Genomic DNA, 16,498 nt, shown 5'->3' with positions numbered 1-16,498 from the left:
AACTGATTGCTTCCAATTTTAATAGCCTTTGTCGAAATCTCTCTCCTCTTCTGAGTGTTACAAACAAATGCACTAATTTATAATACCCTGTACCACAGTAGTGGTGTAGGCTATAAAAAGGAGGGTGTGCGTTTTAAAAAAATGTTTTTGACACTGTACTGTATAAATTTTATATACCTTACCAATGTTTTCAAATTTGTAACACTTTATTGAATTTATGTTTTTGTTTGTTTTATTTTAGCGATGATCGTTTAAGCTTGAATGAATTCTCACTCATCTGTCGAGCTCTGTTTCGCAATGACAAAGGACACATTTACGAAGTACCTGCAGATCGTTTGGAGCAAATATTTGCAGTGTTTGATTCCAATGAAGATGGTTTCATCGACAGAGATGAGTTCAAGTTCTGTTGGAATAATTGGATTAAAACGGTAAGAACAACAAAATAAAATTACTTTATATATCGTATTTGTTGTTGTATAGCATAGAAATCGTAACGCAGCGCATTTATTTTACAAATGCCCTGCATGGGCAATGCAAAATTCGCCCATGAATGAATTGCCACTAAGAAACAGGGGTAAACTTCTCATATATTAATGAGTGCTGTCCGATTCAAGTTTTAAAATCAATGATAACGGACCTACTGTTTATGGCCGAGTCTGAACAGCGGCCGCAGTGCGACACCTCTTTTTGAAGAAGTTTTTCAATGGATGCTATACCAAATGGTACAGTACCTCACAAATGTCGCTAGCATTAGGAGGGGAAACCAACAATGATCATTTTTCAGCGTCATAGGCGTAAATGCTAACCTCTGTGCTTCGGTGGCCTCGCCCTGCATGGGCTACCATATAAATAACTCAAAAAGTACGATTTAGGGTTTACTCTTACCCTTTATGGTGTACGAATATCTATCAGAGATCCTTATAAGTAAAAAGAAGATGGAGTGTCTACAATATAATATTTAATGAAGATTACCATCTTCTTAGACAGTCAGGCAGCCATTAAAGAAGTGGAGGGTATTTCTTGAGAAGCTGGCTTTACAGTTAAAAATTCACCTGTTCTGGGTGCCGAGCTACAGTGATATCCCAGGGAATTGTAGAGAAATACAATACAAGGAACTGCCTTACACATTTTTTGCAGATCTCTCAACCATCGACCATCTCGGTCGAACAGTTTAAAATTCATTTGTTCTGGGTGCCAGGCCCTAAGGTATCCCAGGGATTTGTAGAGCGGGCGAGCTTGCGAGACTAGGAACTGCCTTGCACATTTCATTGGAACTGGAATCTGTAGATATGTCTCTAGCGAAAAGTAAGCTAAGACTTCAGGATCAGACCAGTGACAACGGATGATAGATGGTTAAAAAGGGGGGAGGTGTGGGAATTCCAAAATTATTTGGCCTAGTCTAGACTTGAAGAGGTTTACCGCTTTACTGCCGCTGGCTTGAACGGACGTCACGGTCATTGTGTCCGTCCTGACAGGTTACTGTCTGATGGGGAAACATGCTGACAGCAAATAATGACTTTTGCAGAAGCTTTGAGGACGTAAAGGAAGAATAGACTATAGAACGTCTTGTGTTTGTGTGTCCCGCATTGGCAGTCAGAAGGAATTCCTCTTTAGGTTTTAATTTCTTAGAGAGTTTGTCTGACTTTTAAATGTGAGCTGGATCGTTCATCGGTAGGAACTAGACATCTTCCTTCTCCTGTTCCTGTGGTATAACAATTAACGTCTAAGTGAGTCTGATGGCAGACTGCCACTTGAACCTAATCTAACCTAACTAACTGCAAGCTAATTTTTCGAGGTAGTACTCAAAAGAATGGCAAAAGGTCATACATCTGTGGGGTTTGTGAATGCGTCCAAGAATATTTGGTCTAATCTAAACTTGATATTGGTCTAACCTAGCTTGCAGAAGCTAAAAAGATATCTATGAAAAGAAAACAATAGAACATTGCTGTAATGTGCCGGTGTAAAGCAGAAGGAGTTCCTCATTAGCAGATGTGATTATTCATTTTAAGGTCTTGTAAAGCGATCTAGCTGTATAAACGGGGAGAACTAGGAAATCTATTATTGCTTCTGCGATATCAAATGCAAATTTGCCCATAAAAATTCCATTGAGGAACAGGGGAAAACATTCTCACATACCAATTAGTGCGGTCCGATTCAAGTTTAAGCTTAATGATAAGAGATTTCCATTTTATACGGCGTGCAGCAGTACAACACCCCTTTGGCGAGAAGTTTATACATGGCACAGAATCCCACAAATGTCGCCAGCATTAAGAGGGGAAAACCACAGATACAAATTTTATTATAATGTTTTCGCCTGGATTCCAAGCCACTCGTTCATCGTCATAGGCGGATATGCTGACCTCTGTGCTACGGTGCCGTGAGTGTGTCGTGAGTTCTTGGTAAAGTTGACCAAAAATAGAAGGAGTTAACGTGCCAATCGGATAATTTTTCTATACAGTTTCTATATAGACCGATCTCCCGATTAATGGTTTTGTCCTGTAAAATGCGTATTTTCAGCCGATTGTGCTGAAATTTGGATTAGTGAGTTATATTACACCTCTCAAGGCCCGTACCGAAAGTTATCCAAATCGGACCAAATTTGCATTTAGCTACCATATAGACCAATTTTTCGATTTTGGGTCTTGGGACAGTTCACCCAATTGCTTTGAAACTTTACTTGAAAAAAAGATAGGTTCGAATCCTGGCGAGACCATCAGAACAAATTTTCAGCGGTGGCTTTCCCCTCCTAATACTGGCCACTTTTGTGAGGTACTATGCAATGTTAAACTTCTCTCCAAAGAGATGTAGCACTGTACCCCTATTCCTGATAGAACAGATTGGAACTATATCCCTGGTAACAGAAGTTACATATACTACTATATGGATGGTTCCAAATTAAACGACCAGATGGGCTTTAGGTTGTAATCTAACGATCTAGAACTGGTCATATCGGGAAGGTTACCCGACCACTGCAGTGTGTATCAAACGGAGATCCTTGCTATTATATAATGCAATGATCTCCGATATAATGCCATTACGGGAATTGGCATATATTTCTTCTCGGACTGCCAGGCAGCCATTAAATCCCTGGAGAACGTATTTCTGAACACTAAAACCGTCCTCTACTGTCGCAGATCTCTCAACAAGATGGCTGAACAGTTAAAAATTCACCTGTTCTGGGTGCCGGGCCATAGAGATATCCCAGGGAATTGTAAAGCGGATGAGCATGCTAGACTAGGAACTTCCCTACACATTCCAGAGACACTGGAATCTATGGGTATGCCTCTAGCGACATGTGAGCTAAGTTTTCAGGAACAGACCCGAAGGACAACGAATGATAAATGGTCACAAAGAGGAGGCTGTAAGCATTCCAAAACTTTGTGGCCTAATCTAGACTTGAAAAGGTCTACTGCTTTGCTGTCATTGGCTAGAACAGACGTCTCAGTCATAGTGTCTGTCATGACAGGTCACTGGCTAATCGGAAAATATGCTGACAGGCTGAAGGTTTCCAGCAACAACATCGAAGAAGAAGAGACTATACAACACCTTCTGTGTGTGTGTCTCCCACTAGCAGCTAGAAGGAGTTCCACTTTAGGTTCTCATTTCTTTGAGAACCTGTCGGACTTAGCGGATGTGAACATTCGCAAGTTATTGGGCTTTTTAAAGAGATCTGGATGGTTCAACGGTAGGAACTAGACGGCATCTACCTTCTTCTGTTCCTGTGGTATCACAATCGACGAAGATGTCTAATTGAGTCTGATGGCAGACTACCACTTAAATCTAACCTAAGCTAACTGTAAACTTCATATGATCAATATCTATATTCAACAAGTAAAAGCGTGCTAAGTTCGGCCGAGCCGAATCTTGGGAGCCCACCATCATGGATTCTGCTAAAATTGTTATACAAAATAAATGTACTTGTAGGGCATAATTTTATTTTACATACCAAACTTCTGTCACACCAGCAAAAATTAAAGCTTCTAAGAACCGAACAAGGTTAGTTGAGAGACCGATTTATATGGGAGCTATACCAGGTTATGGACTGTACTTAGTACAATGGTTGGAAGTCATAACAGAACACTATGTGCAAAATTTCAGCCAAATCGGGCAAAAATTGTGGCTTGTAGGGGCTCCAGAGGTCATCTCGGGGGATTTGTTTATATGGGACCTATATCAGGTTATAGACCGATTTGGACCGTACTTAGCGCAGTTATTGGAAGTCATAACAAAACACTATGTGCATAATTTTAGCCAAATCGGACAAAAATGGCGGCTTCCAAGGGCTCCAGAGGTCGTCTTCGGAGATTGGTTTATATGGGACCTATATCAGGTTATAGACCGATTTAGACAGTACTTAGCACAGTTATTGGAAATCATAACAAAACACTATGTGCAACATTTTAGCCAAATCGGACAAAAATGGCGGCTTCCAGGGGCTCCAGAAGTCATCTCAAATCTAAAATGATATGGCCCATTTTCGATCTCCAACGACCTCCATCAATATCGAGTATCTGTGTAAAATTTCAAGAGGCTAGCTTTCGACCGCTACCGTGATTTTGACAGACGGACGGACAGACTGAATGGCGTTAAATCCAACTTGCAAAAATAGATTATTATTTTTTTCTGATTCAAAAGTTGAAATTTTTATTAGAAATGGTTATTAGCAATTTTTATTTAAGGTATAAAATCGTACTCATTCTCTATAGGGTTATAAATTTTATAAATATTTTTTCTCCTGGCAATAACCGCATTTCATTTGTACTTCAACTTATGTGGTATTACAAATGAATGCCATGAGATTTAATGGGATAATCACATTAACAGTTTGCATATCGAATGTTGAAGGATATGGATAACTACATTAAACTGCGCTATAAATGAAATTTCATTTATCCATTTACATACAGAAGGCTGTATCGCTGTTTGTCCCCGGAAAACAAAAATGCGCCTTTTTCCATAAGGGAAATATGTAAGAAACTTAACTTGCTCTAAAGTTTTTACAATTATTTCGCTATGTACGTACCACAATTTTATTACCAAATGATATGTTCATTTGATAAGATAAAACGTAATGAATGTCACCATGGAATTGCGAATTCAAAAAAATCGGAATTTCTATTGAAATTTTATAATATACCCGGTTGAAATTTCATCGCAAAAACATCATTGAAAAGGTGTGTCTTTTATATGACTGAATGAATGGTCTTTTTATTACTCCAATTATCTTAAATTAATTCTCAACCCAATTGAAAGTTTTAACAATTGACTCATGATTAGCCATCAACATTCTACACGATAAATAATTCACAAACCATAGAGACGAATGATAACGATCTGGGCTATGGTGAAAGTTGAAGTGAAATCAGTTTTGTTGTGAATATGCCATCCTTCTGGTCTGACAAGCATTCACTCATTTAACATGGAACGGGTGGAGTTCTGCCCAGTGACACTGACTGCATTGGTGAGTAATGTGGGTGGAAGAAATGTTGTAAACAACGTAAATGTCTCGCACCCACCACGCAAGTCATTGGTAACTGCAACCATAAGGATTTCTGCAATGTCTGATCTGTTTATGGTACTACATGACACAGTGCAATAGACACATACGAATGTTCGCTCATTTATTTACTCGCTGACACATGAGAGGACACACTTACATAGAGTATGTGTGAAAAAAATTATATATGTTCATATGTGCATTAAAGAATATTAGACTGGTAGTATTCGGAAGTTTAGGATGGCAGTCATAACAAAACTTGTCCAGATTTGATCTTTTTACAATTCCAACTAACATTATTGGAAGGTTGCAAATTTGCTGATGTACATTCCATTAAGGAATAGCGAGGATACTTTTCTCAAGTGAATTGGTGCTGTCCTATATTAGTTTAAGCTCAATAACAAGGGCCATCCTTCTTCCGAACGGCAGCGACACCACCTAGTAAAGAAGTTTACAGTTTGGGACTGGTAGTATTCGGAAGTTTTGAAAGGCAGTCATAACAAAACTTGTCCAGATTTGAACTTTTTACAATTCAAACTAACATACATTATTAGAAGGTTGCAAATTTGCCCATGAACATTCCATTAAGGAACAGCGGGGATACTTCTCTTAAGTGAATGGGTGCTGTCCTATATTAGTTTAAGCTCAAAAACAAGGGCCATCCTTCTTCCGAACGGCAGCGACTCCACCTATTAAAGAAGTTTACAGTTTGGGCTACCGAACGTGGTCTAGGTATAAATTCGTGCAAGACAGAAGTAGTTCTTTTCAGCAGGAGATACAAGTTGCCACCTGTCTCCATGGGTGGAGAGAATGTTCCATTTACAGAAAGCGGAAAATATCTGGGTGTTTTGCTGGACAGGAAATTGAACTTCAAATCTAACATTTTGGAAAGGGCAAGAAAGGCCACTCTTGGTTTTCTCCTCCTAATGCTGGTAACATATATGAGGTATTATGCCATGTAAAACTTCTCCCCAAAGAGGTGTCGTACTGCTGCACGCCATCCGGACTCGGCTATAAAAAGGAGGCCCCTTATCATTGAGCTTAAATTTGAATCGAACTGCACTCATTGATATGTGAGAAGTTTGTCCTCTGTTCCTTAGTGGAATGTTCATGGGCAAAATATGCATTTTTTGTCAGACATATAATGCTATATAGTGTTGTGGTCTGGTGGACGGCGCTTAAAAAATCCACCCACTGCTCACTTAAACGGATCCGAAGGATGGCTTCTTTGTGCATCACAGCCGCACTGAGGACGACACCATCTGATGCACTGAATCTAATGCTTCATCTTATGCCTCTGGACATTGTGGCTACCCAAATTGCAGCGACCACTGCCGTGCGGTTAAGGGAGCTTTCTCATTGGTCATGTGGCGGCTACGGACACTGTGTCATTCTTGATACAATATCCGATGTTCCAGGCAGTGTGGATTACACCCTACCTGAGCCGCTTTTAGATAAAAATTTCTATACATCTATTCCTGATAGAACCGATTGGAACTACGATATCCCTGGTAACAGAAGTTATATAGACTTCTATACGGATGGTTCCAAACTAAACGACCAGGTGGGCTTTGGGGTGTACTCTAAAGATCTAGAACTGGTCATGTCGAAAAGGTTACCCGACCACTGCAGTGTGTATCAAACGGAGATCCTTGCAATTAAGGAAGTGATGGAATGGCTAAGATATAATGTCATTACGACGTTTGGCATAAATATCTTCTTAGACAGCAAGGTAGCCATTAAATTCTTGAAGAACGTATTTGTGAACCCAAAAACCGCCCTCGACTGTAGCAGAAATCTTAACGAGATGGCTGAACAGTTCAAAATTCACCTGTTCTGGGTGCCGGGCCACAGAGATATCCCAGGGAATTGTAAAGCTGACGAGCTTCCGACACTAGGAACTATCCTACACATTCCAAGGATACTTGAATCTGTGGGTATGCCTCTAGCGACATGTTCCTGTAATATTACAATGGACGAAAACGTCTAAGTGAGTCTGATGGCAGACTGCCACTTAAACCTAAGTTGTCTTAACATTCTGTTCATCCTTTTGTTATTTCTTTATAATATTGAAATTCTTTTATCTTTATTTTACAAAATTTTGTTCGCCAAAAACATGATTATACCTCCAGTGTAATGTTACAACCAATACATATATAACATACAGTACATATACATGAAGATGGTGTAAAAGTTGATGTTGAGCAGTGGATATTCGTAACTACCATGTCATTCCTTTGACATACCACATACGTATAGATATATCAAAGCGAATGGAAAATATAAAAACTTGGAAAACAAGATGAAGCTTTGGCATCAACATCAGCAGTTTTGTCGTCGTCATCATTGGATGTCTTCCCGAAAGCCTTTAGTATGTAAATGTGATAATTTGTCTATGACGTTTGCATGTCAACGTTGTTGCATTGCAGTGTCTCTCTTTTTTTTGTCATGTACCCTACTTTTCAGAGGGTCCTCTTGGACATTTAAGTACGCTCTCTGTTTTGGTAGAATCTTTACAGTTGCAAGTTAAAATATTTAAGTGAAATGATTAGTTTTATGGTACTTTGTTAAAGCCTGTAGTTGGTTATTCGGTTCGGTTATCTAGACCTTGCTATGTCCTAATTATGCAGAATCACGTCAAGTTTCAAAATGTTAAGTGCAGAAAATTATTCAATAGACCCCGGAACATTTCATGGCCATTTGCCTATGAACATTCCATTAAGGAACTGGCGCAAACTTCTCACAAATCAATGAGTGCTGTCCGTTTCAATTTTAAGCTCAATGGTAAGGGGCCTTTTATAGCCGAGTCCGAACTGCGTGCCGCAGAGTGACACCTCTTTGAGGAGAAGTTTTGACATGGCAAAGCACCTCATAATTCTCGCTATCAAAAGGAGGGTATAACTACCGCTGAAGATTTTTCTGTAATCCTCCCAGGATTCTTGCATATCTAGTTCAACTTAATGAAGATAATTCGAAACGCACAACGAATCTTTTTCTTAAACAAACATTTTGCCTTGCATAATTTTCCCTGCAAAATTAATTAACCTTAAATGTTTCTTACTGGCGTTCTGCTGTTTCAACAAATTTGTGAACGAAAAATATGCTCGCAGATGTCAGGAAACAAGTTTAAGGACAACCGGACATAGCTCATCAATATGCTGTTTTTATGTCGTACTCAATTCATCTCTTTTTTAACAGCGTGATTCTGAATGCTCGGGGCTATGCTTAATAAACGGATGATAAATGTGGTATATTTGAGTGAATGTGTTGAGAGCTGTTCCTATCATAAGGTGGGGAGAAAGTGATACATAATGCATTTATAATAACGCAATCGCATTTTAAAACTAATCTTCGATTGTACGTGCGCACACAAAACATTTTCCTTAGAGAAGCAAGTTTTTCCAATAAGTATTTATTCCTTAAATTTAAGTCGCTATGTTTATGGGTGCGAACATGATATCGTGTGCGCTGAAAGCCGGCCCGAGATAGTCAATGCGATAAAACTGGTTACATACAAGGCAATGCAAATAAGCTTGTGTATAATATAGTGAACGCCAAGCAAAGTAGAGAGCATAGCCGATTCAGTGCGAGAAAAGAGTTCCAAAGCGTTTTTCACGCTTGTTTGCCTGGTTGATATTTATTTTCAGCGTGCAGTCGTGTTTTTCAATGTTTTAAAAACAAAAAAGTCAATATCAATCAAAAAATTACTTTTTTTTCCGGCATTATATAAATAATGACAAAAAATTTTGCTCCCTTTTATTGTAATTGGAAGTTTTGGCAATTTCTTTGATGATAATAATTGAATTAATCACACTAGAAGAAGCAAAATTGTCTTCGTTCGATAAATCCATTTCCGTGTGCAGCAATTTTTTAACCACAAATGAACAGTGAATTTGAATGACATAAAAGCATGGAACAAACAGTATTTTATCACCGATTCTAGCATTCACTGTGTTATATAAAAATTTTCTTCTCGCATGAAAATAAGCGTCAATAAGCTCGGTTCCGCTTGGCATCAGCGCTTACACTGTTTGCACCCTAACGGAACCTATCATTTCGAATTTGGCTTGCTTTCTTAATCTCCCACTATGATACCCCTGGTAACAGAAGTTACATAGACTTCTATATGGATGGCTCCAAACTAAACGACCAGGTGGGCTTTGGGGTGTACTCTAAAGATCTAGAACAGGTCATATCGAAGAGGTTACCCGACCACTGCAGTGTGTATAATGCACAGACTCTTGCAAATATCGAAGTGGTGGAATCCCTAGAGAAAGTATTTCTTAACACAAAAACCGCCCACGACTGTCGCAGATCTCTCAACGAGATGGCTGAACTGTTCAAAATTCACCTGTTCTGGGTGCTGGGCCACAGAGATAACCCAGGGAATTGTAAAGCGGACGAGCTTGCGAGACTAGGAATCATCCTACGCATTCCAAGAATGCTGGAATTGGGGGTATGCCACTAGCGACATGTAAGCTAAGTTTTCAGGGCCAGGCCCGAAGGACAACGAATGATAGATAGTCACAAAGAGGGGGCTGTGTTTGGAATGCACACTATGTGGCCTAATCTAGAGTTGAAAAGGTCGACAGCTTTGCTGTCATTGGCTAGAACAGACGTCTCAGTTGTTGTGTCCGTCATGACAGGTCACTGTCTAATCGGAAAACATGCTGACAGACTGAAGGTTGCAACTACTTTTGCAGATGCCGTGAGGACTTCGAAGAAGAAAAGACTATAGAACACCTTCTGTGTGTGTGTCCCGCACTAGCAATCAGAAGAAACCTTAAGTGGAAAGTTATCATTTCTTTTAGAACCTGTCGGGTTTGGCTTTTTAAAACGATCTGGATGGTACAACGGTAGGAACTAGACGGCATCTTCCTTCTTCTATTCCTGTATCACAATGGACGAAAACGTCTAAGTGAGTCTGAAGGCACGCTTCCACTTAAACCTAACTTCAATCTCCCAATTTCGGCATTTCCAAAAAATCCTATTGTTAAAACTTGGTATCTTTTTATATATCGTGTTTTCCAAAAATGACTTGACAACTTTTTTTTAAATAAATCGACTTTTCTTTTCCATTTGCATCTCTGATCATTGAGCTCGTCTCGAAAGAGAAACAAACAAAAATTGTAAAATTTAATGATCTTCGCCCTAACAAGCAAAAAACTTGAAAAATGAAAAATTCGGCAGAGCCCGGCCAGGATTCGAACCTGGGCATACGGAGCAACGGCGAGAGCCAATGCCGTTGTCTTAGCGTTCGAAGCCATCAATATAACTTCCAACAGATGAACAAAATAATGTGTAGTACGGAAGAAGTGTAATTTGCCACAGGCAGAATGTCTGTCATTACATAAAAATACATGCATTGGGAAAAAGTACAGCTTATAGACAGGGTTGTCGAGCGTGCTTAATGTGGTAATTGTATCATAGATGCGTTTTCGCTATTAATACGATTCAAATACACCATACCAACGCACGGCCCTTGAAGCCATCACACCTAATATGGTTGAAAAGTCTTCTAACCAAAGACGAAACGCGTCCCATGGTGGTTGGTGTGTGTTGAGCTCGTCTCGAAAGAGAAACAAAAAAAAATAAAAAAAAAATATATAAATCGGAAACCACATTTCAAAAACTGTATTCTCGGCTTGAAGTACAATCAAAATATTTATGAATGGAACTCGACTTCGTTCATATGGCTACCATAGGTACGTTTGCATCTGTCAATACGTTGGACTCGGCCACACATTTCAGCCGAAACGGTCGTTTTTTTCCGTCCAATGTTGGGTCTGAGCTCCTCCAACGTCATCGACTTGGTGGCATCGACTAATGATTTGATGTAGCCCTAAGGAAAATAGTCTAGAGGCGTCAAATCACACGAAAGCCTCGTTCCAAGGCGTTCAGAGGCCAATCGACTGTACTATTTTTTTAGATAACACTTTCATCAAACTTACTCTTCAATAAATCTACGTTTTGTCGTCCAACGTCCATACTTTTCAATTTAGGCCAAAAATAATCAGTGAGCAAGTTCCATTCCTTCCTATCGTTGCTTCAAATATAGCTCGTATCCTCAATCCATCACATATCTACAATAGTATAGTTTCCAAAGCTTTAGTGGCCTAATCCTCATCGCCCTTCGCAGTTCACCATACTACTGATGCGTAAGTAAGTATCGCTCTAATCACGTGCCAGTAGAGCCAGTGGACAATCCTCAGATTCAGGCCCCATTTCTAGCCTACGGCCCGTCTACATAGTGCTGAACAAATGTGAGCCTTCTCGCGTGCCATCTGCATGACCCTTTCCGCTCTTTTGCATAGCTGGTTCGGATCCTTATCCCTTAGATCGTTTGAATATTTGATATTTTAATATTAGGATTTTTGCCTATCCTAGTCTTCGCAATTCGACATTGGTCCCTGGTGTCAGTAATTATTGAGACTCGTGTTACTGCACCGCCTCATGTCTTAAATATTGGAATCTTTGCTAATCATAGTATTCCCAATATTGAAAAATACAGATTTGAACGCGTGGAACGCCAGCCATGTCAAAATTGCCATAGAGGCTTGGTCAACGACCCCCCCACAAGGAGAGTTCCATCCTCCTTCTCCTCCCTGTGGAAGACGTGACCAATCTTTGCTTAAGACATTCACCATGCTTTCTGTCAATAGTTGCTATACCATCCTTTGATGGTCATCACCTAGCCTGTATGACTTTGTCTCCCACTGTAGGGTACTAGGAGTCTCCATTAGCTTGGTCTTCCAAGAGAACGGGTAGCTCGTTTTTATACCCACCACCATAGGATGGTGGTACAATAATCTAGTCATTCCATTTGAAATACCTCGAAATATTGATCAAGGACCCCATTAAGTATATAATTCTTGATCGTCTCACGATTGGATACAGCTCCCATATAAACCGATCTCCCGATTTGACTTCTTCAGCCCCTGGGAGCGTCAATTTTCATCTGATTTGGCTGAAATTTTATACATGGTGTTTTGTTATGACTTTCAACATCTGTGTTAATTATAAACCGATCTTCCGATTTGACTGTTTAAGCCCTTACAAGCCGCGATTTTTATCCGATTTTGCTGACATTGTGCGTATAGTGTTTTGTTATGACTCTCAATAACTGCGCATAGCACGGTCCAATTTGGTCTATAACCAGATATAGCCCCCATATTTTAGCAGAATTCATGGTGGTGGGTTCCCAAGATTCGGCTCGGACGAACTTAGCGCGCTTTTACTAGTTCGTTTTAGACCTGATTCTCTTTCCAGCTTCCGTAGAAGTGTTTGTAATGTCAGCTCTATCCCAACGAGTATCTTGCACTTTCGTCCGATTGCCCTGCCGGGGCATACTCCTCAGTCTCCATCGTCTGACACGGATTGCTTTCTCGACCTTCTTTTGAGCTAAGCAAAGCCATTTCTCATTACTGCTGTCATCCCGTTTACCTTATTTCTCGATTCGGCTGCTATAACTGTTTCATTGACTCTATTACTGTCTGAGTTTGAATCGGAAACACCACGTTCACTTAAAGGCTGGGGACGAAAATAGAATCCCCCTGGGTTATCCTCCTCAATCCTCATTCGCTAGTATGACGGACGGACAACATGCTAAGGTATTGTGCCACCACAGCCAGCTGTTGGTTCTTTGGAGACCATTTTGAGCCTACTCCTGGCCCTTTGATCTCTGCCGCTCCACTGGAACCAGGCGTAAAGCACCAACTGCCTGGTGGATAATACAATTGTAGCTATCCCTGAAAGGCTTTAAAAATTTCTGTGTAAAGACAAATATTTTTGTTCTTTGAGTAGTGAAATAGAAACACACTCTCTCCACTATTACTTTTAACCCACGGGATTGCCTTTACAGTAAGGCGGTACTATTGTCTTTGCAAACGAATATCTTAACCTAATGTTCGTTAGCGAATTCATCCTTAATTTTCTTTGGTTCATTACAGTTAATTTTTATTTTTTATAATTACTCACCCAGAATGAAGAGAGATATCCCTATTGATAAGTGTACCGGTCGACTAAGTATCATTTACTGATTCAATCTAGCCCGATCCGTCTGTCTGTCGATCTGTCCATGTTAATTTGTGATCAAAGAACCAATTGCAAATTTCGTTCGATCATCTTTGACACACCCTTTTTTGGTCGAAACGCATCCTGTTGAAGTTCGAATAAGGGCGCCGATTTAGATGATGTATCTATATACATGTATGTTCGTCCGATTTGAAGTACAGCCCTAATCTATGTAAAAAGAACCTAAAACCCTAGCTTAGCCTAGTTTTGCATCTTAATTCTATTGATCTGGTTTTTCAATGTTATTAATTTTTATACTTTGGTCCACCCGCATGTTGGATGCCAGTATTTTCACTACATATCACACACCTTGTTTTGTTTTCCTTTTGTGTATTTTTGTTTTTCTTTTTCTTTTCTATAAATTTCATTGTTGGCAAACATATGATACAAAATGAAAGCGAAAAGTGATGTATGCGAATACTTTTGACAGACAACCCTTTTTAGGGCTTACTAGGGTGTTTCCATTGAGAGATGGTAATTACACCATCAATACTTTTTATATCCTCCACCATAGGATATGCCCCCAGCATACTAATTTCTGTTTGTAACACCTCGAAATATGAGACACCATAAATTATATATATTCTTGATCGTCTTGTCATTTTAAGTCAATCTAGTCATGTCCGTCTGTCTGTCGAAAGCACTCAAGCTTTCGAAGGAGTAAGGCTAGCCGCTTGAAATTTTGCACAAATACTTCTTATAAGTGTAGGTCGGTTGAGATTGTAAATGGGCCAAATCGGTCCATGTTTTGATATAGCTGCCATATAAACCGATCTTTGGTCTTGACTTTTTGAGCCTCTAGAGGGCACAATTATCGTCCGATTTGATTGAAATTTTGCCCGTAGTGTTTTGGTATCACTTTCAAAAACTGTTTTAAGTATGATTCAATTCGCTACATAAACTGATATAGCAGCCATAAAAACTGATCTAGGATCTTTACTTCTTGAGCCTCTATAGGGTGCAATTATCATCCGATTTGGCAGAAATTTTGTACAACGGCTTCTCTCCTGACCTTCAACTTACGTGTTCAATATGGTCTGAATCTATCAATAGCTTGATACAGCTCCCATATAAACCTATCTCCCGATTTTGCTTCTTGAGCCCCCACAAGGCGCAACTCTTATCCGAATGTACTGAAATATTACACAATGAATTCTACAATGTTCAGCATTCTTTTATGGTCCGAATCGGACTATAACTTGATATAGCTCCAATATCAAAACAAGTTCTTATTCAATATTCTTTGTTTGCCTAAGAAGAGATACCGCGCATAGAACTCGACAAATGCGATCCATGGTGGAGAGTATATAAGATTCGGCTCGCCCGAACTTAGCACGCTCTTACTTGTTATACACTTGATAATGTTGAAGAGTAGGATTTAAAGTTGTATACAACAAAAGAAAAGATGGTTAAAAAATCAAATGTTATATATCACTTAAATTTTTGGGCTACCCTTATACATCCACTACACATACATATGTGGGAAAACTCATGCAATTACATGAGCATATACATATATATGTGTGTGTGTGTGTCTGTATTTTTATACATATTGAAAAATATGAAAATGAATTGTGCAACATATCTTTTGATAGATTATATCAATGACAACAAACAACAGGATAAAGGACAACAACAGAACAACGATGCACAGCGTTAACGACAACCGAAAGAAAACACATTCCATGTCAGAGATGCAAATTGACTAAAACGTCAACGAGTGTGCTAACGAAAACGAGAAAAAAAAATCAAACAACGCCCTGTGAGCAAATATTTAATTTTTTCGGTACAACATTTAATTGAAAATTGATATGCAACGTTTTGTAAATATTGTGGATGTGACATCATATGCGCTGGAACCAATCCATACCATTGTACATACATGCATGATCTCAACTTTGTTATATGGAACATGATAAACTAATAAAACTGTCATTTGAGTAGAACGTTAATCAACATGTTCGGAAGAGAAGATAATAGACATTCCGACATAATTGAATCTCATTTTAAAGTACAATAGAAAATAATGGCACAATTTCTGAACAGACAAATTGTACATAAAATACAGCGGTCAAAAAAAGTATTCATCATTAGCAAAATTGATAATAAATTCACTTATTTTGGGTAATTGAAGAAAATTTAAAGTAAACAAATAATGCAGTTTTATGCAATAGTTTATTTTTCGTAATATGTTTTAAAATAAATTCAAAAAATAAATTTAATTAGCGCAAAAAATGCAATTTTATATAATAACACCAAAAACAGAACAAAAAAAGTATTCATCATTGATGTGCTATCATCAAAGTCAAATTCAAATATTATTTGGGAATCCCCCTTTTCTGTTTTATTTAGTAAAGGAGGCTTTGCCCTTGACAGCAAATATTTAATTTCATTGAAAATATAGTTTTTGTCAAAATGGGTCGTAAGCAAAACGAGGTTTCTGATGAGGTAAAAGTTTTGATAATAAAACACCACAGGAATGGTTTAACTCAAAAAACTATCAGTGAAATATTAAATAGACCACGATCTACTATACAATCCATCATCAGAAAGTGGACAGAAACGAAAACTGTTGACAATAAACCAAGATCTGGTCGACCAAAAGCACTTTCAGTTGGAGATGTGCGTTGGCTAGTGCGGCAAGTTCAGAAAACTCCGAAGACAAATGCGACCATTCTTCGTAAAAACACTATGGAATATTTAGGGAAGGAAGTTACTACACAAACAATTCGAAATACACTCAAAAGGCATAGTTACAGAGGAAGAACTGCACGTAAGAAGCCCTTTATAAATAAAATAAACCGAGTGAAAAGGCTAAACTTCGCAAAAATGTATGTAAAACAACCCGAATCATTTTGGAAAACAGTCATTTTTGCAGACGAGAGCAAGTTTAATCTTTTTGGGTGCGATGGAAAGGTCATAGTGTAC

The 16,498-nt window shown here is 38.9% G+C and overlaps 1 protein-coding gene across 6 annotated transcripts in view; it reads left to right on the top strand.

Moving 5' to 3' along the window:
- The window catches only part of LOC106081487 (nicotinamidase), a 102,893-nt gene that overhangs the window by 47,845 nt on the left and 38,550 nt on the right, over positions 1 to 16,498 (top strand). For all 6 annotated transcript variants that reach the window (XM_013243477.2, XM_059362530.1, XM_059362532.1 and 3 more), the window contains exon 3: positions 242 to 428. In XM_013243477.2, coding sequence (XP_013098931.1) covers positions 242 to 428 — 187 coding nt within the window. The remainder of the gene's footprint in view (positions 1 to 241; positions 429 to 16,498) is intronic.

The sequence above is a fragment of the Stomoxys calcitrans genome, chromosome 2, assembly GCF_963082655.1.
Source record: "Stomoxys calcitrans chromosome 2, idStoCalc2.1, whole genome shotgun sequence".
In the NCBI taxonomy this organism is placed as follows: domain Eukaryota; kingdom Metazoa; phylum Arthropoda; class Insecta; order Diptera; family Muscidae; genus Stomoxys; species Stomoxys calcitrans.
Note: the sequence above shows the minus strand (reverse complement) of the source record. Positions and strands in the feature narration are given on the sequence as shown.